Below are 21,138 nucleotides of genomic sequence, written 5' to 3' on the forward strand. Positions count from 1 at the left end.
AGAAACAACCCCAGCGCCTCCTATTGCCTGTACATGAATGCAGTCTCACGATTTTGATGTCTCCAGAATAAATCTGAAGTGGAGTCTTGGGTAGATTTTATGAGTACAAGAATCTGCATCTTGCAACACTCTGGCTGATGAGGACATTATGTATTTTGCAGAATGTTGTGCAGAATTGAGTGCCCATGTTAAAAAGAGCAACACCACACTAAAGTGTATAACAGAATTATCACAACAAGGTGGTTTACAAACCAGTGAGACATTAGGAAGTGGACAGGTTTCACTGCAGAAACATTGGGAAGAAAGAGGGTGTTTAAACATACTGAACAAGATGCTTAATGTAGATTTCAGCAGAAGGTATCAAACTATCAAAAAGCTAAGCAACAATGGCAAGAAATTTTCCCATCTCAAATCAGGAAGAAGAAAACAAGCAAGCAAAAAAATACATTTAATTTTCCAGCAGAACTACAGATAAAACCACTTGGCATCTGGATTTTGGAGGGGTGTGTATAGCACTGTGGTAATTGCAGGATAGTTAGCTGGCACAGGAACATGTGGTGAACTGAATAGTTTACATCAGGCTAATGCAACTACCTAAAAGAAAGCAATGCACCAAAAACACACAAATAATAGTTAATTTATTGAGTAAGGAGCATCAAGATTTTGAAAGCAAGGAGCGCCAAATTTTATTTTAAACCTGCGCTCACACAACTTTCCAGTGATTGCATGGCATCCATTTATTTTCTTGTTAGTGATTTAAGTACAGCTGTTGCAAACATTACAACAAGAATCTCACAGCCTCTTCCTGCAGCTGAAATTCTACTCCTTTCAGTTATCACTAGATATGTAGGCTGGGACTAATTTCAATAGAGGACTGCTGTTACAGCAAGACAAAAAGTACACACCAATATACACTTCATTACCAGATTTCTTTTAGTGGCTTGGGGAAGATGCTGCCAGGAAAACATCAGAACTGTTCCAAAAGAGTATTAAATCAACTCACTAGTTAAATCAGAATATCACAAGTTCAGGGGACTGGAGTGAAGCAACATCTTGAGAAGTTAATCCAAGTTTAGTTACGTGGCTTGTTTTTCATTGCACGTTGGAGCACTTTATACCTTGTAGAGAGCCATCACTGTAAATCGTAATTCATCAGGGTCACGCTGCATAAACTTCTTACAAACTTCTATTGCATCCTAGAAGACAAATCAATAATTAGGACAGGGAAAAAGTCCAAAGCCTCAAGGAAGAAAACTACATGCACAATGATCAGAAATTTTATCTACTGAGATTCAATGATATTTTGGTCAAGTTAGTTGCCAGGCAAGAACGTCATGGGGGATGAGAGAGAAAGATACCTTGATACCAAATCAAACTGCAACACTGAAATCATTCCAAAGTATTATTCAGAGGTTCTTAAATTTATAATAATATAATATTATCTGTAATAAAATTTATACAAAATATAATGAATATAAATCAACTAAACATACAAATTAGGAGCAGGCCATTCATCTCTCAAGTCTGCTTCACCTTTCAATAACATCATAGCTTATCTCACTCCAACCTCACCTCCATATCCTAAGTTTCCACCCCCATTCTTATCAAGAATCTGTTTTTAAAGCAGAATTAAACATTTATAGATTCTGCCTTCACCACCCATTGAAGTGTAAAGTGTACCAAAGACTTATGACCATCTGAAAAATTCTCTCATCTCAGAGCTCCTGAATCTCTCAATGGCACAGATGTGGTGGGATGCCCATTTTACTTGTTGCTTTATTGGATTAAAATGGAGTTGCCAGCAGGAAGATACTGGATGGTCAGGATGGGGGGGGAAGGGGGGGTGAGTGAGCATGGGCTGAGAAAGGGTTTGGGGGTGGTTGGAAGGGGCTGCAAAGATGGGGGTGGGCTGAAGATTGTGGGGCATTGCACAGGTTGTTTCAGGGCAGGGGGATGTAGCCCCCAAAATAACAGTGTTTTAAGAGCGTCAATGGGTGCCTTAGTGGACGATTCATGAAAGCATGGCATAGAATACTGCTATTTTAAAAGAGAATTTTGTCCTTGGACAGCAACTCACAAGAGAATGTGGACCCACACTCCACTGAGAGTGAAACAATCACATGTGCCCTTGATGTGGAAATCTGTTGGGGTTGCAAGGATGATTCATGACAGGAAGGGTCCAGTCTAATTTCTCAAATGATGCAATTTGGCTCACAAGTCTTCCTCCAAATTAAATCAATTTTCAAATTCGTGCTGCTAAGGAGAACACAACTCTATGCAATCCAATTTCTGGAAAACTGCCTTGATTTATTCTAGTTTATCCTGCCCGCAAGCCCTAACATGCTGACTGTTAGAGGACTGTTCACACTGAATTACAAGTGAATGACCAGAGTCGTGAAATATTTCACACAGAAAAATTGTTTAAAAACCAAGTCATAAATACCTGATATCAAGGATATTGATATCCCACTTTGTCTAAGCAAGCTAACAAACATCAGAAGAGCAACTCCCTCCTTCAATGCCACTTGCTATTATTACTAAGGATAAGCAAGTCATGGCAATAATCTGATTTATTTTAAATATTGCAAACTCAGCCTTGTAACTCACTCAATAGGCATAGCTACTACACATTGGTACAATTTATCTACTATTGTTGATTAGAAAGATTTTTTGAACAATGAGTTGCTTTCCCACAGTATACCCAAAATTTAAAAAAAATCTGTGGCTGGATCATCTTCAATTCTCACATTAACTACATTTTCCACAGACAATAGGTGCATCATGTTCTTGGGAAACATCAAGTACTAAATGTGCTTTGCTGTTCCCACAATGTACAAAGCCCAAGGATCCAGAATAATTTGTTCTTAACTAATTAATTCTTTGATAGGAATCTCCCTCCTCTCTGCCACCCCCCCCACACACACACACCTCCAGTGCCACCCCACCTACCTGCAGAAATGGGACAGGTGGTATGTAATGTCAAGAGAATGCAAGCGAATGAGAATACACAGACCAGGAGGTAATCTTCCCTCTCATCCCTCACCTGCACACTGTTCTTTAGGTAAAGACTTTTCTTCCGAATTCCCGACTGGATTTCTGGGTAACCATCTTATAATGATGGTCTCCAGTTATGTACTTCCCCACAAATGGAATTCTTTATCCAAAGTCCTTCAATACACCCAAGTCCTTCCTATGTGGGTGGAATAGGGGACAGACTTCCCACAGATAAAATCTGTGGATAGCACCAAGGCCCCACTCCTAATGCACCCCCTAAATATTGATAACTATAATAGATTCATAGTTATACAGCAGAAAAATAGGCCCTTCAGCCCAACTCATCCACACCCATCTACACTAATCCCATTTGTCTGCATTTGGCCCAAAGCCCTCTAAACCTTTGCAGTCCATGTACTGTCTCAATGTCCTTTAAATATTGTCATTATACCTGCCTTCAGTACTTCCTCTGGCAGCTCACTCAATATACCCACTGTGTGAAAAACCTGCCCCTCAGATCCCCTTTAAATCTTTCCCCTCTCACCTTAAACCTATGCCCTCTAGTTTTAGACTCTCCTGCCCCAGGGAATATACCTCTCAACTATCTACAATGTCTATGCCCCTTGTGATTTTATAAACCTCTATAAGGTCACTCCTCAGCTTCCTTCACCCCAGGGGAAAAAGTCTCAGTCTATCTAATCTCTCCTTATATCTCAAGCCCTTCAATCGAGGCTCTAACAGTATTAAAAAACAGATTAAAACATTTAAACATTGTTGTAATTGAAGAGCCTTTCCATTGTCTATAAATGTGAACAGCTTTAAGATTTATTATAAGTGGTACTTTGCTGTGTGAATATTATAATAGCAAACAGTTTGTATGGTTTGAAGATGCAGTGATATAGAAGGCTGGATTTTGTTCACATTCACACCCATCTGTACACGTTTGCTTTATTTCAAATCGTTTTGGTACAACTCAAAGCCTCTGGACAAACACAAAATCAAAATGGAGTCTGGGGTTGACCTTGCATCCATGTAGATCTGCATATGGCAAGTCAGCAGATAAAGGAGGAATGGGTATAATTTTAAATACATCTATCGAGTCACCCTCAGTCTTCAGGAGAAAAAGAATCTGAGTCATACTGCACTGAAACAGGCCTTTCAGCCGCTGAGCCTGCACCGACCACACATTTACACTGATCCCTGTTTATTCTCCCCACATTCCCATCAACCTCCTCCAGATTCTAGCGCTCACCAGCACATACTAGGGGCATTTACAGTGGCCAATTAACCCCCCGCACCCTCCCCCCCACCCAAATCCGCAAGTCTTTGAGATGTGGGAGGGAACTGGAGCACCTAGGGGAAATCCACACAGTTACAGGAACATGTAAACCCCACACTGACAGCGCTGGAGGTCAGGATCAAACCAGAGGCACTGAAGCTGTGATGCAGTGACTCTACTATCTGCACCACCTGTAGGGGACCCAGTATCTTCATTCTTTTCAGATATATTTACCCTTGCAAATCCTCAATCTTGAACTCTTATTGGTCCGACGTCTTGACTAAAAATACTCATCCCTGGAAGTAACTTTGTGAATGCCTTCTGCATTCTTCCCATTTCTTTGGCATCTTCCCTCAAGGTAAGGGTGTCTATACAGGTTTTCGAATTTATTTGTCTTCAAACTATTCGTGGGATTGAGCTGTGGTTGTGTTTACACAACCAGGTGAATACACAAACTGATCAAAGCCATCTACATACTGGCACAGAAGAACATGTATTGGAACCAGACAAGACAAAATCTGCAGATGTCTCTCCTCCAGGACCAATTAGTCAGGCTGGTGAGGGAAGATCAAACAAACAATGATACGCTTTAGGTAGGGTTGGTTTAGGAATGTTAGTCAAGAAAACAATTCTTTACAATTCAAATTATGGAATAATTTTTGTTAAAAAGTCATCAGGATCTTCCCTTTAAAGTGGGATTTGCAGAATAGCATTGCTGACAGAGCAAGAACGTCTCCGGAACCGGAATAGTGGGTCAGCTCAGACAAAGAGCAGCACAGTGGTGCAGCTGGTCGAGCTGCTGCCTCACAGCTCCAGCGACTCAGGTTCAATCCTGACCTCGGGTGCTGTCTGTGGGGAGACTGCACGTTCTTTCTGTGACGGTGTGGGTTTCCTCCGGGTGCTCTGGTTTCCTCCCTCATCCGAAAGATGTGCGGGTTGGCACTGTAAATTGCTCCTAGCATAGGCGAGTGGTAGAATCTGAGGGGAATTAATGGGAATGTGGGAAGAATACAATTGAATTAGTACGAGTTAGTGCTTGATGGTTGGCATGGACTCAGTGGGCTGAAGGGTCTTTTTCGGTCCTACATAACTATGGTTCACCAATGCTTTAATTCTTGACTGAGAATCAAGCAGACCACAAACTCTGCCAAGCTGACAATGCACATCAAAGTGGTTTGGGCAGAGTAACACACTTTCTCCCCACACCAAGGTGATAGAATTGTTCAAGATATATATTAAAAATATACAATTATTAGCACTTCCCTCAATGTACTGTATACAATCAAAAAATAAGTTGTTTTTACAGACAAGAGGAAACTGCCCAATAATTGTCAAGTGGGGGATCTGCCAGCTTAATGGGCTTAGAAGTTAAATAAAGTTAATTATAGAAAAACTTCAATACAAAAGTTAATTATAAAAATACATGCAAATATCAACTGCAACAACTGAATAAAACAACTAAAATGGTAAAGTTAATTGTCCATAAAAAAAAATAAAACATTAAAATTTCAATTCTCCCAACTAATGTGGATGGTTCAGAATTCAGCCTCATATTGGCAGCATGCTCCAAAGCAAATTAAGTTCATTTTAAATTGTTAATGTCATTAGGGTTTGTCTGTCAGGATTGGCTTTATAGTTGAATATGTCTTTTTAAAAAAAAATGAATGTAGTTTTCCAAAGTATACACTGTATTTGGAGTCCATCTCTTCATCTACATTGACACAACACCTTCTCTTACCTCAAGCAAGCTATCAGCTGTTGTATCTCCATGATTAATAGGGAATGGTTTGCGCCCATCTAGAAAAAGAAATATTAAACAAAATGTAATTAATAGCACAGAAAGACTTGCATTTATATTATGCCTTTCATGACATTCTTAGAAGCAGTTAGTCAATGAAGTAAAGAACAAGCTGCTGGAGGAACTCAGCAGGTCAAGTGGCATCAGTGGAAGCAAAGGGATATTCAACACAGCTGGGTCCTGATGCAGGGTTGACCCGGAAAGTCAACCATCCCTTTGCTTCCACAGATGTAGCCTGACCCGCTGAGTTCCTCCAGCAGTTTAGTTTTTGCTCCAGATTCCAGCATCTGCAGCCTCTTTTGTCTCCAATCAATGAAGTAGTTTTCTAATGTAGGAAACACAGCCTCCAGTTTGCTCAAAACAAGCTCCCACAAACAGCAAAGTGATAACAACTAGATAATCTGTTTCAGTAATGCAGAGTGAGAATTTCCCTGGAGAGCAGGGTCAACAGCTCAGGACTTCTTCACAGTGGTCCCACTGCATGCGTTCATCTGACGGGACAGACAAGACCTCAGTTTGATGCGTCATCTGAGAGATAAACACTCTTGAAGAAGTGCAGCACTCCCCTGGTACAGCAGATGAGCGCCAGCCCAAATTCTGGTGCTTGAGCCTCTGCTGTTGCATTTGAGCCCATAACCTTTTTGGCTCGGAGAGGAGTGTAGAAGACAATGGGAAGGGAGCTCTGGTGAACAAAGGGTTACTCTCTCTCTCAACTGGTAAACAGCTTGAGCCACCTGCTTGTGTGGTCTCTGCTTGACCAATGGTAGTGTGAGCTGGTCAATCATACCCAAATATGGTTATGCTTGTGCAGGAGATGAACACCCACCAGAGAACAATGTATTTAACTTTGTTAGCAACCTGTATTCCTTGAGTCAGGCCACGTGCACATTTGCTTCTCCATGCACCCCCACTCCCGCTAGCGTTAAAACAATAAAGAACTTTTTGTACACTCCTTGCTGTTGTCTGCTTTATTACAGAGCGCAGGTCGACTTTGACACGAGGGTGCTACCCAATGAGCCACAGCCGTTGCACCTACAGTCAACTCTATTATCCAATAGCTGATTTACAGATTAACCACAAAAAGAGGGAGAAAAAGTCCATCCTTCCTGGTCTTGCCATGCCTTGCTCAGCCAGGAACAGCTGTCTTTTGGTAACTACCTCCTCTGATGTGAAGGCAGACCTTAGGCCTGAGCAACCCCTGGTGGTGGGGATCATGGTGGCAGTTGCTCATGGGGACCGTGTCTGGGTGAACCACTAGCACAAGACCCCACAGCTCACTCTCCTACTGTACTGTGGACGGGGCAAGGGATTCCTTGCATCACTGGGGGACGTACAAGCTTCTTCAGGAGACCTCCCAAGCCTGCCAAAGAGCACAGCGAGAAGGTGGCAATGCCATCCTTGGTGGCTGCCTTACACACACACACACACACACACCCACCCACCCAGATGTGGCAACATCAGATGTGCTCCTGAAGGTCGTTGAGATCGGTGGGTGCCTCCAAGCAGGACTTGCACCAGTAAAAGACAGCAGGGTGGCTGGAACTGCCCGTAGCTCCTGGTCCAACTCACAAGCCTGGCACAGACAGTCTTCCGTGGTTGTAGAGGGCCAGTAGATACCCCCAAGGCAGACCAGGTGCCCGATTGGGGTTGGCCAGGCTGCTGAAGACTTGGTGCAGTGAATACAGATGATGCTGAACCCTGAGTGTAGCCCACAGGTCTCAACCCAAAATGTTGATTGTTTATTTCCCTCCATAGATGCTGCCTGACCTGCTGAGTTCCTCCAACATTGCATGGCAGTTGCTCCAGATTCCAGCATCTGCAGAATCTCATGTCACCACTGGTGCTGTGAGCACTGGGTTCCTTTGCATTAGGAAGTTTTGCATCGTCCAAGGAAACTCCTCTCTCCATTTAGACAGAAGCAACGACAATAATAATTACAGCAAAACTCTGATGATCTACAACCTGACTATTCAGAGAGTCCAATGGTTTGGCATCTTGATCACCAGGTGATTTTACCTGCACTCCCCGTCCATTCACCAGAACCCCCATGGTTCATCTTGAACTTACCTGGCTCTGTTTCCTGCAATCCCTTTAAATTTACTGGGGTTTTGTTTGCCCTGCTCCCTCTTTGAACTTACTGGGGTCTTGTTTCCTGCGCTCACTTTAAACTTGCTGGGTTCATTGGAAAAATTAGTGCAACATCAAAAAAAAGTGAATTAAAAGTTTATAGGAGTATTTATAGAAGAATAACACCCAACAGTCTGGTAAATCTGCTGGTCCAGCACCACCAGAGTTTGACAGATACAAGGAGCTGTAGTTTTAAGGTACCCAAATGCACTACATAGAGAGATGTACCCAGGGTGAGCATTCAAAACAAATACAATTTCTAAGCTCACATACATGGTTAAATCTCCAAAAACAGAATGTTAATCATTATCTACCATACAGCTTGCACCATCTTTTGAAGCAACAACACAAGAAAGAAGAATAAAGGGCTCTATCCCTGTGCTCCTGCCGCCAGTGGCATATCTCAACGCCTCAATGAGCTACTGGCTTGGAGCGTACTCCACACTGTGTTGTCCCAGAAAACTAGGTATGCAGCGAAATAGAAATATTCACATGGTTCAAATGCTTTCAGCTTGAGCAACACACATTAAACATTGCAGCTTCACTGATGGAGCAAGGATTATGTAGTTTGGTACAGCGTAAGCATTCCAGTGAGAAATCCTCTCTGCACCGATCAGTTCCCAAGGTCATAGGTACTTCAAAGTCAACAGGAATCAAATGCAGATCAACTCAGGTATGTGAAGATAGGCAACTTGTCCAAATGACCAATGCAATAATAACTAACAGAGAGTTATTGTACATTGGGGGGAGGAGCAGACTTCATACCACAGAGTTTGTATGGGTCAACGACCTCCTGAATAAATTTAGACAGACAATCATGAGTAAGCTTTGAAGAATGAGACTGCCCGTTATTGTATTGCCTCCTGCAACGATGCACTGTGCTGTGCTATGCTATGGGATGGCAGGAGAGGCAAAATTCACTCAACCACAGGCTGCCCCACAGCAAGTCAGAAAATAATCTCAAACTTCAGTTCAATCCTGGGCAGCATCAGCAAGGTCTCTCAACGGATCAACTACAGAAACCCTCAGAGAAGTGTGGTTCATTGCAATGATGGGGATTGATTGAACAAAAACAGTTCTATTGTTCCAAACCGCATTGGTACATTCTTATCTCATAAATCATTGTGCTAATGCAAACAACAGTCTTTTTATTAAAGCAATGGAACCAAATAGCACACAAGCCACATTGCATTTCTAGATAATATTGCCACTACACCTTAATCAATAATCCCATTGATCCAAATTTCACTGGGTCACTCAACACAAAACCTCAAATAATTACCTATGATTCTTGCATCCACTTTTGTGTCAGATTTCCTTAGTTTCAAATAATACAACCTTGATTTCTTCATCAACTCAGTTGCTCCTTGCTAAGATTGGAAAATGGTGTCAATAAGTGTTTGGAAAATTTGAAACACAAATAATTGGGGCAGAGCTTCAAGAGCTGTGCTCCCAGTGCCTGTAGCTGAAAACATCAAACGTGTCATAGTGCAGGCAAAGTAATGGACAAGTTCACCGTATACACTCCAAAGCCTACAGCCTAACAAAACCTTTGCCATGGTCACCAAATGACAGCTGGGTTATGTGGACCTGGTCCAATTAGGAGTCTCTTCTACTCAACAGCCCACACAAGACCATGAGCTCACTGTACAACATCACAAGATCACAAGACAAGGGAGCAGAAGTAGGCCATTCGGCCCATCGAGTCTGCTCCAAGCAAAAGGGAAAAAAGAAAAAGAAATGAGAAATGGGGGGGGGGCAGGCTATGAATAAAGGCTCATAGGTGTTTCATAGGGGCAAATTGAATGTCTTGATGTTACACAATATCAACTGGTAATGCAGTCATTTTGTTTTAAATGGATGTATTTTTACTCATACATGGATAACGAATGCCAGCGGCAAAGCCAGTTTTCTATGCTCATCTCTGATTGTCTTTGAGAAGGCAGGGAGTCCCTGTGTAGGGTGAAGGTACTCCTACAGTGCTCTTGGGTGGAGAGTTGTACGACTTAAACTCCTTGGTAACGAACAGTGATGGGTTTCCAAGTCAGGATGGAGTCTGGCTTGGAGGGGAACTTGCATTCCCACACACTGTTGTCCCTGGTCTTCCAGGTAGCAGAGGACACAGGGTTTGATAAAGATTTCATTGAACTAGCAAAGAATTCCAGCCGCCTTCCAGCAAGAAGATTCCAGGTTACTGATTTCAGTAATCAATACAAAAGATCATATACATGATGTTATAGTAAGGTTATACTTGTGGTACAACCAGTTGCAGTCCCTTAGCATAGCTAATTAGTTATGGACTGGATAGAACTCACTATCGATTTGGAAATCCAAAGAATATATACAGAATTATGGCATCTTATTTCTGTGAGAGAGTGGACAAGACTGGGTAAAGAGGGAGGTATAAGATTGCAACTGCAAACAAAGATGAGAAAGAGGAATGACAGAAGAAAGAAAAATAAATTTGCACCCAGATTGCCTTTTAATCAAATAAACAAAATCCCTAGCATTGTAATGATATCTGAACAGGTAAAAAGAGGCTGAATATTATTGGCCATGTTTCTCACAACTAGTGAAATGCCAGTCCAACAGCTCCACAATTAACAATTGTGTTTGATGCAGCAAGGGCTTGACTAGTTTACTTAACCTGTTCAAACATGACCAGTTGCCAAAATTGCAAACTAACAATTAAGGTCGTTTCTCATGACATTCCAATTCCCACGTCTCGACTTTGAATGGTAAACGCCCAAATTTTGTGGCCTTTATCTGCCCAAAACACATTCCTCATTTAAGAGGTGAATTTTTCCAATGAGGAAGCTCAAGGAGTTAGTCTAAAAGCACAGCTGGAAACTTTACACAGAACCACTACAAAGTCTGAGAATGTATTCCCGGTTGTGTTTCCAACTAAGCTGGCAATGCAGCTCAGAAGTGTTCCCGAGGGGTTGATCATGTGACATTGATAACATGATGTTCACAAAGTTTGCATGTAATTGCATTTACCTAATAAAAGGGTGGGTCGTTCACAGTTGAGAACCTTGACTCCCCAGTTCCCAGCCAGCAACCACCAGGTGAGAAATTCCAAAAACAAGATACCCATGATCCAAATACCTGGAACTAAATTAATGTTATGCTACATGTTCCTCTATTACCTTGCTGTTGTGAAATGCAATTTGTGGTGCAGGTTGAAGATTTCCAACCTTCTCTCTTCCTTCCTTTCCCCACCCCAAGGGTTAAGGAATGGACTAAGGAAGAAGTCTGTTTATGGGCTCGAAGGACAAGTCAGGATAGAGAAAGGACATTCAACCTCCACACCCCCATGCCTGTGCTAGCTCTTTGAGAGGGCTGGCCAATCACCCACACTCTCTCACCTTTCATGCATTCCAGATCCTCAGAACTGCATGTGTAAACAAAAGCTCATCTCACCTTTGGTTGTTTTGCTGATTAGTTTTGAATGGGATCCTCTGGTTGCTGACCTGTCATTGGGGAAAATGGTCCCCAATTTATGTAAAAACCTTCACGATTTTAAGCACTTTTCCTTTCAACCTTCACTGCTCAAAAAAAGGTGAGCATCCGCAGTATCCCTTCTCTCTCTCCACAACCTGAAAGCCTGCAGGCTGAGTAAGAGTCTTGCAAATTTCCTCTCCGCCTTCACCAATCCCATGCAATCTTTTGTAAAAATCCTTTTAAAAATAATAGTACACATTTCACAAAGTGTCTCAGATTTCACTGCATTGAAATGCAACCATTTATTTCTTGTGTAATATGGACTTTCCTTTGGATAATATCTTTAGGGAGTGAAACATGTTGCTTGGTTTTCAATAGGATGGAAGAAGGAAAATTATAAAGTCAATTTATAGAACAGTATTTGAACCGATAGTTCAAACAGCCTTCGTCTCATGTTCACTTTCCACCAAACAAGATGCACTTACCCAGTTCATACAGATGTCCATCAACATTTACAAAGCTTATAAAGTGTAAATCTACTTTCTCATCTAAACTTGGAGCCTGAAAGACAAAAATGATACAAAGATTAGAAACTTTTAAAACATCTTGATGTTACAGTAATGTTGTCCACAGCAAGCTGCAGAAGCTTTGCTCTCAAAACATTTATTCTATCAATTACTAAAAATATAAATACAGGAAAATTACAGACCATAAGATTCATCCAAAAGAAAAAATGTTAAGAGTCCCAGAGTTCATTGATCAGAGTCAGTAAATAAATACAACACGTCACATAAATGGATTATCATTAGGCATCTGGGGAGGTTAGTTTAAGAGAAAGGATGTCATTCTGTGGCTATGCAGGGTTTTGATGAGGCATGAGCTGTGGCTCACTTTGGTCTTCCTTTAGGGAAAAAGGATACACTTCCCTCAGGAAGGGTTCACTCATTGATTCCTGGGATTGGAGGGTTCTCTTAAGAGATTCAAACAACAGGAGACTTTTCTGGAATTTAGAAGAGCAAATTTACATCACTGAAACAATGCTTCATTGTTTGACAGAGCAAATGCCAAGAAGCTTCCTTCCCAGCCTGAATGGCTGATAATATGTCAATCCCAAGACCTGGTGACAGGCATTTCAGTTGCAAATCTTTGGAATTCTCTATCCCAGAGGAGTGTAAATGTTCAGTTGTTGGACACATCGAAGACTAATATTGATAAATGTGGCTACAGGGTGGGAAAGTGGAATTGAATTAAAAGGTATCAGATACCAGACACCTAAAAATGTCGTGCCAATCCGATTAAAACTATGATAGAGGACAACGTGTCAAATCAAGAGAGCTAAATAGAGCAAAGATTAGATCGGGAGAGTAATAAGCAATGAAAGAACTCTTAAAAAGAATTGAGTTATATTTTAAAAGCCTCCAAAAAGTGGAGGTTGAAGGAGCGAGGCATCATACTTAAAGTAAAAACTGTTGGCATGAAGGTAACACTGAATAAGGGAGTCCTTTTCGAATAAAAACAATTTGAACTATTACTCAGGTCTACAAAGAAATGGTCCATTTGTGGAGGATTCCATCTTCCTTGTAGTATCATTCAAGGAAGAAGACATTTGTAGCTTATCAATACAATCTACTTTTATCTCCAAATATACTTGGTAACTTTTCAAAACAACAGGTTAACTTTATGAAGCAACCTTCAATTTAGCAAGGTGCATACACTAATAGCAAATACACCTTGCTGCTTGATGGGAGTGGCTGCGTGCAGGAAGGAACGTAAATGGCCCTACTCTCCAATCAGAGGGTTAAAAGCTAGAACTGGCAACATTTCAAAAACACACAAAGCTGGCAACCACATCCTCCAGATCAGAGATAGGAATACTGAGCCCAGAACCCAGGAGTGGCATAAGCTAAAGGACAAACTCCAAGCAAGGCTCCATCCACAGCTACAGGCGGACTAGGGACCTCAGTGAATGGAGCTTGTTGCAAGTGGCCTGGATGTGCTTAACTGGAAGCTAATTAGGTAAAAAAAATGGTAGGCTCTTTTCAAACACCCTATTCTGATAAAAGATCATTGAGCCAAAGCATTTGTCTCCCACCAACACTGCCTGACCTGCTGAGGATTCTCGCCATTGTTGGTTCTCGTTGCAGGTTCAAGTTTGGCCTCTATCAAGTATCTGTCAAGTTTGGCCTACAGGAAGACCTCATCACAAGTGGGCAAGCCATCAGATTAATCACTTCAGACACTCTTAGATGTGAACACCAGATAACACGTCACCAAACACCCAAGTTTGGAAAAATAACATGAACGTGGGTGGGGCAATAAAAAATGTTGGGCCTCTCTAAGTGCAAATTGGGCACATTTCCGAATGTTACAAGCACGGCTATTTCAGTGGCTGTCAAGCATTTGGTGGTGGGGGAGGGGGTGTGGGTGGGTGGTGGGGTGCGGGGGAGCAGGGAGTCTTCCTCGATGCCCCATAAAGTAAATCAAACTAGGTTACAGTGCGGTTCTCCCCTCTATGGGCACATTAATCCCAAATGTTCTAAAATACCAGTAGACTTTAAAAAGCTTTGCAGTTTCATCTGATGAAGATCAGGACAGGCATTGTATAAATGCAAGTCCCTACTTTTACTCACTGGTTTTGTCCCTTCTTGTACAGATACAAGTCACACAACAAGTGAGATTATTTACAATCCACCAGTGCCTTTTCCCATCCCAGGGGCTACATAACCCACGGGTGCATGCATTGCATCCAAACCAGTCCTCCTCTCTATGTTTTCCAGAGTTCCAGAAAGAAACCCTGAAACAACATTTATGAGGAGGAACACTGGCTCTTCAGATCACTCAAGGTGGGCCAGGAATTTTCTAGAGTGCCACTCACATTCTTCTACGAGCCGGACAGAAAGTCACTTTGCGAGTACGAACTCCAAAAAAAAATTCCAACACGGAGATGCATTGGAACACTCCCATCGTTGCCCTGAGCAATTCAGCAAAGACAGATGGAATTTGTTTTGCAAACCACTCCCAGTGATACATTTAACCGAAGATGATGGCCTCAACTGTTAATTGCTATGCTTTTTTCAAAATTAAGTACAGGCCGCCTCCCCATTTGCACACATAATCTGGTTTCTATTATTATGTTGGCAATCAGAAGGGCAAAGGATTGAGAGAAAGCTTCCTAACCCATTTTAATGGATCTGAGGAGATCTGGTGCCTTCAGCACATACTTTGTGTGGTCTCACCAGCAATTCCAAACAGACACACCCAAGATCCTCCCTATCACAAATATTTTCTTAATTATATCAATTCTGCTTCTCGTACATCAACCCATAATCACCCACACAGTCATTTCAACCTTCACATCATCAAAAACCCTTCCTCCTTCTGCAAGCATCAGTGTAACAGAAGCTCCATTACCCATTTCATTATCACCCCGCTCACCTAACCCTCAGTGAGCTATGCTGCATCAAGGCCACCAAATATCTGTTTCATCCACGTGTTTACATTTCTCCATGGTCACTCCTTTTCTCCCTCCCTCCAACCTCCTGGACAGAACAACTCCTCCAATAAATCCTCCACTCCTCTGACAGGGCCTCTTACACACTCTTCCTTTCACTCCACCAATGGCATTATTGCCTCAGCAGCCTTCATTCCCTCCCCCCACCCATTTCTCTCCACAGCTACTGTCTGACCCACTGAGTATTTCCAGCAGAATTTTTCTCCTCCGATTTCAGCATTTTGCTTATGCCCTAAAACACATTTGTCTGCTCATTTGTTTGACTTATCGAGGGTTAAATTCATACACAGTGAATGACATTTTAAAATTAAAGTTTGAAATTTTCCATTGCCAAGGAGGATGTTCTTTAGTTCTATTAGAACTCTGTTGATAGAAAATAAAATCTGAAAACGCTGGAAATACTCAGAAGGCCAAACCCTTCTTCAACTTGAAACATTAACTCTTGTTTCTCTTCCCAGATGCAAACTGACCCGCTGAGTATTTTTATTTTCAGTTTTTATTTTATATTTCCAGCATCTGCAGTTTTTTTTTAAATTATCACTACCTGATAATAGATAGAGTAGACAGTCAGCGCCTCCTTCCTAGGGCACCAATGCTCAAGACGAGAGGTCATGGCTTTAAGGTTACGGGTGGGAGGTTCAGGGGAGATGTCAGAGGGAGGTTTTTCACCCAAAGAGTGGTTGGTGCATGGAATGCACTGCCTGGGGTGGTGGTGGAGGCAGATACATTGAACAGGTTCAAGAGCTTGTTGGATAGGCATATGGAGGAACGTGAGATAGAGGGATATGCGGGAGGAAGGGGTTAGGTAGTGTGAGGGTGGTCTGATGGACGGCACGACACGGTGGGCCGAAGGGCCTGTTTTGTGCTGTATGGTTCTATGGTTGGACAGGGATCTTTATTTTAGAAATGCCTGTTTTCTGATGCCCAGGATACTAAACCAGTTTATTTGCCAGTCCCCCCTGTCCCTCTCTCTCTGCTCAACATTTGTGATGAGGACATCGAGCAGTACAACACAAGAACAGACCCTTCAGCCCACCATCTCTGTGCTGAACACAATGCCAAATTAAACTAAATTTCTTCTGCCTGCACATGATCCATATCCCTCCATTCCCTGCATATTTCATGTGTTTATCTAACAGGCTCTTAAACACGACCATCATATCTGCTTCCACTACTACCCCTGGCAGCCTGTTCCAGACACATACCACACAAATATCACACACAAAGAAAAGCTCCATTAGCACAACTCTATAGCAGGACTCCTGACTTGGGTACAGGCCACATTTAATCTGTTGAGGCCATATTGGGGCATTTATCCACAGCAATATGCATTATTAGCTGGGAATGGAGCAGATGCGCGATTCACTAGACTGGAAGGTTAAAGGTTTACAGGATAACCATAAGGTCATTGGTCTTGGATCATGGGGCTATGGGAACTGTAGTTTCTTCCAAACTCTGACCATGAAACGAATATTCCTTTTCCATTACGAGCATCAAAGTGGGCAATCCCACATTTCTATATTGAATTACTGGATTAGCATCGAAAGGCCTGCACAAGTGATTTAGGAGATGAGTTCAAATCACATCATGGCAGCTGGGGAATTTAAATTCAAGAATTTAATTTAAGCTGGCTTCTTTAATAGTGATCATGGGACTACCAATTCCCATAGACATCTGTCTGGTTTACTGACATCCTCAGTTTCCATAAATATCTATGTATGCAAATCCCCCAGTCCAGGGGCAATTAAGGATGGTCATTAAATACCAGTGATGTCCACATCCAATGAACAAAAGGACGACTCCTTCCCTCCTTTTCAATTTTGCATCCATCCAAGAGAACAAATGCAGCTTAATTCTAAGATCTCATCTGAATGACAGCAGCTCAGACGGTGCAGACCTCCTCCAATAATGTAGTTGAACACCAACGTGGATTTTGGTGTTTGGGCCTCTGGAATGGGATATGAAGCCATAGACATTGGCACTATCAAATGGGCATCACTAACAAATGTTAATAAATGACCTTCAGCTTTCAAGAACAAAGCAGAAATCCATTATTGGCAGATTTCAAAGTTCAGTAAAATTTAACTTGAAAGAAATCCTTTAAAAATCCTCAGCCACACAAAATGAACTCTCACAAACACTGGCACTTGCTTAAAAATCTTATTCTTGCATGAAGGGATTTTAAACAGATCTGTGGATATGCAATAGGACACAGTGTAGGTCAACAGTGAAATAAACATACCTCAGTTTGCCCTTCCTGTGCACTGAACTCATGCGTAACACGAATGCTCTGTAAAGAACAGAAGGACTCGTCAGCACTTTGTGTTTACCTCCTTCCCTGTCCACAAGCAAATTTGGCATTTCACTCTCAAACTCATTAACATGCTTGGAGATCCTTTCATATTATATGCTGTAGTTAGTTTGTTAGTGACTACCATTTATCTTAGAAGTATGTAGTCTTTACAAAAGTATTGTTGTGCCTTTAAATGTAATGCAACATACCTCAAAAGGAGCATAACCAAACAAAATTCAACACAGCCTCTAAAATAGATCACAGGGTAAGGAAAGTCTAGTTAAGAGAGGCTTTTGGTGAATGTTTTAAAGGAGGAAAGATGTGAAAGTTTAACAGGTGGCACTTCCCACAGCTGTTGCAAAGCCACCACTGGGGATAATTGTATCTGGAAATGATCAAAGAAGCCAGAATTGAAGAGGCAAAGATATCTTGATGGCTGTTGTGTGGCAGGAGGTTATAGGGAGAGGGACAGGAGAGAGATTTGAAAACAGGGACAAGAATTCTGGGGGAGAAAAAGGCCATTATTTAATTAGGATGTTGTTCAGGTGATGTATGGGCAAATTACTTGTTTCAAAGTAATTTCTTAAAAATTCATTGGTACATAATATCAAAAAGCAAGAAACAAAAGGTCACCTCATCTTTTTCTAGGTATTGCGCTTTTTCTTCAGGAGTTAAACAGGCCGAATCCTCCAAAAACTTTTTCATAACTGAACCGCTTTCTGGAAGAAAAAAAACACACAACACAAATTTATTACAACATTTATTCTGTTGCACAGTGATTACCATTATTAGAGTGGAACCAAGTCTTTGCGGTAATGATGGGAGGACTGTCAGGTTTCTACCATTATAACTCCGTAAAACTGATAGTAACATGCAAAATGCAGATGTGCAGCTAAAAGCTGAAGTCCTGACGTCTTGGCCAGTGATTCCTTTGCATTCACCATCAATGCATGCATGGAGTGGGTGTTTGGCTGGTTCTGGAGGAATGTGACCAGATGTGTCTCCTTGTAAAATGAGAAAGGGATAGAAAGTTACAAGAGTAATAACAAGGTAGCAAATGGTACAGGTTACAAGAATCCAAAAGTGCAACTGGAAGTTTAGGTCACACATATTTTGAATAAAACTTTAAAATGGAGATAAAAACTGCACTCTTATTTTCTAAAGCCAGTTTTCAGTATCCATTACTTTGACTTTAAGTGTAATATAATTCATACCGCAATGAGGTTTTGCACAACACAGTCATGTAAAAATTAAACTGAAAGCTGTGTTAAAATATTTAACCCTAAACAGCTGGCTCTCTACATATGGCCCATGTATAAGTGAGAAGAGGCTTCTTTTAAGTTGCTTATAAAGATAGTAAGAACAAGAAAGGTCAATAGGGACCATCATAATGACAATGGTACAAATGACCCATCCTTCAAATAGTGTGGGATGGATAAATAATACCACTTAACTTAATATTAGATATTTAATTTTTTGGATACAAGGTTCTGATGTAATTCAATGCCTCAAATGGGTATGCCTTGAGCAACAATCAGTTCCTTACTTTTCATTAGTTTCTATTTTAGGTGCTTCTCTCCCAGAAAAAAAGAGAAAAAAAAATACCACTTAATGAAGAATTACTTCTGCACTTTGAAATTGGAGCAGAAATAGAGTCTAATGGTCAAATTGTGAGGTCAGCAATCTAAATATTAATACAAAGGTCTCAACTCAACCCTTCAGATATTCTCAGATGCAGTTACTTTGGTCAGTCACCTTGGATTTGGATTGCTGGAGCACATGTGAAGCAACGTTTTTTATGCAAATTTTATTGAGCTTGCAAACTAGGGAGAGCATTGAACTGCATCAATGAATGTGATCTTACTTCAAAGCAGCCTTCACAAGTACCATGGGGTACAACTTCATCCTTTGTTACATGCGCTAAGTGTGCAATATTGTTGTGACTGTGCAGTGTCTGATATTCAGTTCCACTACAGGCAACAAATTTCAGAAGTGATGTAGTTACCACTACAAATCAGGTGTTTAGTGTAAGCAAACCAAGGGCTGTTTTCTATCCCAAACACTTTTCCGAGAGATTTAGTGCAACAAATAATCTGCTGGAAGAACTCAGTGGGTTGAGCAGCATCTGTGAGGGGGGGAGAAGGGGGAGGAATTGTTGATGTTTTGGGTTGAAATCTGGTCCAGATGCAGGGACAATTCCTTTCCTCGCCACAGATGCTGCTCAACCCGAGTTCCTTCAGCAGATTGTTTGTTGCTCCAGAATTAAGAACCTGCAGTCTCTTGCATCTCCCAGAGATTTAGTGCACTTGCTCAAAGCTGGTCAGCTTCTGAAAACTGGGTGTGGCTGCAAGGAGCTCTCCGTACCTGGCCCAAGCTCCTAGCACACCAGTTATCACCCGAGTGTCCTGAAGAAGAGAGTGTGAGCTAACACTGGTACAAAATGAAGGGATGGAAATGAATGGATTGACATTCAAATGCAACCTCTATATATTGCAGGTATCAGGGACAACATGAACAAATGCATTACAAGCAAATCTAACAGTAACCTAATTAAGCTGGAATATCCCGAGAGCAGCTGAACACAGGGATCGTACTGAGAACACTGGAGCTGTGAAATCCCATGTAACCAACATGAGGGGACATAATTTTTTAGGTGATTGGAGGAAGGTATAAGGGGGATGTCAGGGGTAGGGTTTTTTTTAAACAGAGGGTGGCGGGTGCATGGAACGCACTGCCAGCAGAGGTTGTGGGGGCAGATACATTAGGGACATTTAAGAGACTCTTAGATAGACACATGAATTATAGAGAAATGGAGGGCTATGTGGGAGGGAAGGGTTAGATAGATCTTAGAGCAGGATAAAATGTTGGCACAACATTGTGGGCCGAAGGGCCTGTATTGTGCTGAACTGTTCTATGTTCATACGTAGCCGGAGACTGATGAACACACACCTTGGGGGAACAGGTCCTCCACACACCAACTTTCCCTACTGGACAGATCTCACAGATACAGACTCACCCTGGGGTATAGTTCTGCACACCAACTCTTGCTGGGTGACAGGTCTATGGACATTGGCTCATGAGGGTTAAGATCCCAAAGACGTGGATTCTCATGACTTACATTTGCCCATATTAGAATTCATTTGCTACAACTCTGTCCAGTTATTTAACCCATTAACTTCTTTGTAAGTTAATACAATCTAATAAAGTTAATGAAGCTAAAGAACCCTACAGCATCACATACCATGCACTGCAGGGTTAAAAACTTTCCACTCTATATTGCAATGATATCATATCCATTTTAGGAGCACAACAAACTCTAAAGTCTAAAACTGCAATAAAACAATATGCATTATATCAAGGTTGCAAAATGCATCACTACATGAAAACAAATACAGATATGGTTTAACAGTGTAGGAATGTTAAGCAGACATCAGCAAATTTTATCTACAGAACAAGGATAGAATCCAAGGCAATGGGTTTAGCCACAATTTGAGGACTGTGTTGAATTTTGGCTGCCTGGTTACTGAAAAGACAAAGCAAAATGGCTCAGCATCACTAGGATGAAACCAGTGGTTAGAGACCAAAAATAGGACATTTTTCTGGTTGGGAGTCAGTGACAGGACGTTAGCTGCTAAGCAAGAGAGGTGAGACAAGCAGCAACAGTTGTTACATGCAGACTTCACCATGGAATG

General features: G+C 41.6%; 1 protein-coding gene across 1 annotated transcript in view; it reads right to left on the reverse strand.

The window, feature by feature from the left end:
• Positions 1-621: 621 nt before the first annotated feature.
• uchl3 (ubiquitin carboxyl-terminal esterase L3 (ubiquitin thiolesterase)) overlaps positions 622-21,138 on the reverse strand; it is a 34,687-nt gene continuing 14,170 nt past the window's right edge. The window contains exons 3-7 of the mRNA XM_052026334.1: positions 18,080-18,165; positions 17,396-17,443; positions 12,128-12,203; positions 6,012-6,070; positions 622-1,196 (exon numbers count right to left, since the gene is read on the reverse strand). Of these exons, the coding sequence (XP_051882294.1) occupies positions 1,113-1,196; positions 6,012-6,070; positions 12,128-12,203; positions 17,396-17,443; positions 18,080-18,165 (353 nt within the window). The 3' untranslated portion in view covers positions 622-1,112. The remainder of the gene's footprint in view (positions 1,197-6,011; positions 6,071-12,127; positions 12,204-17,395; positions 17,444-18,079; positions 18,166-21,138) is intronic.

Source organism: Pristis pectinata, chromosome 11 (genome assembly GCF_009764475.1).
Source record: "Pristis pectinata isolate sPriPec2 chromosome 11, sPriPec2.1.pri, whole genome shotgun sequence".
Lineage (NCBI taxonomy): Eukaryota > Metazoa > Chordata > Chondrichthyes > Rhinopristiformes > Pristidae > Pristis > Pristis pectinata.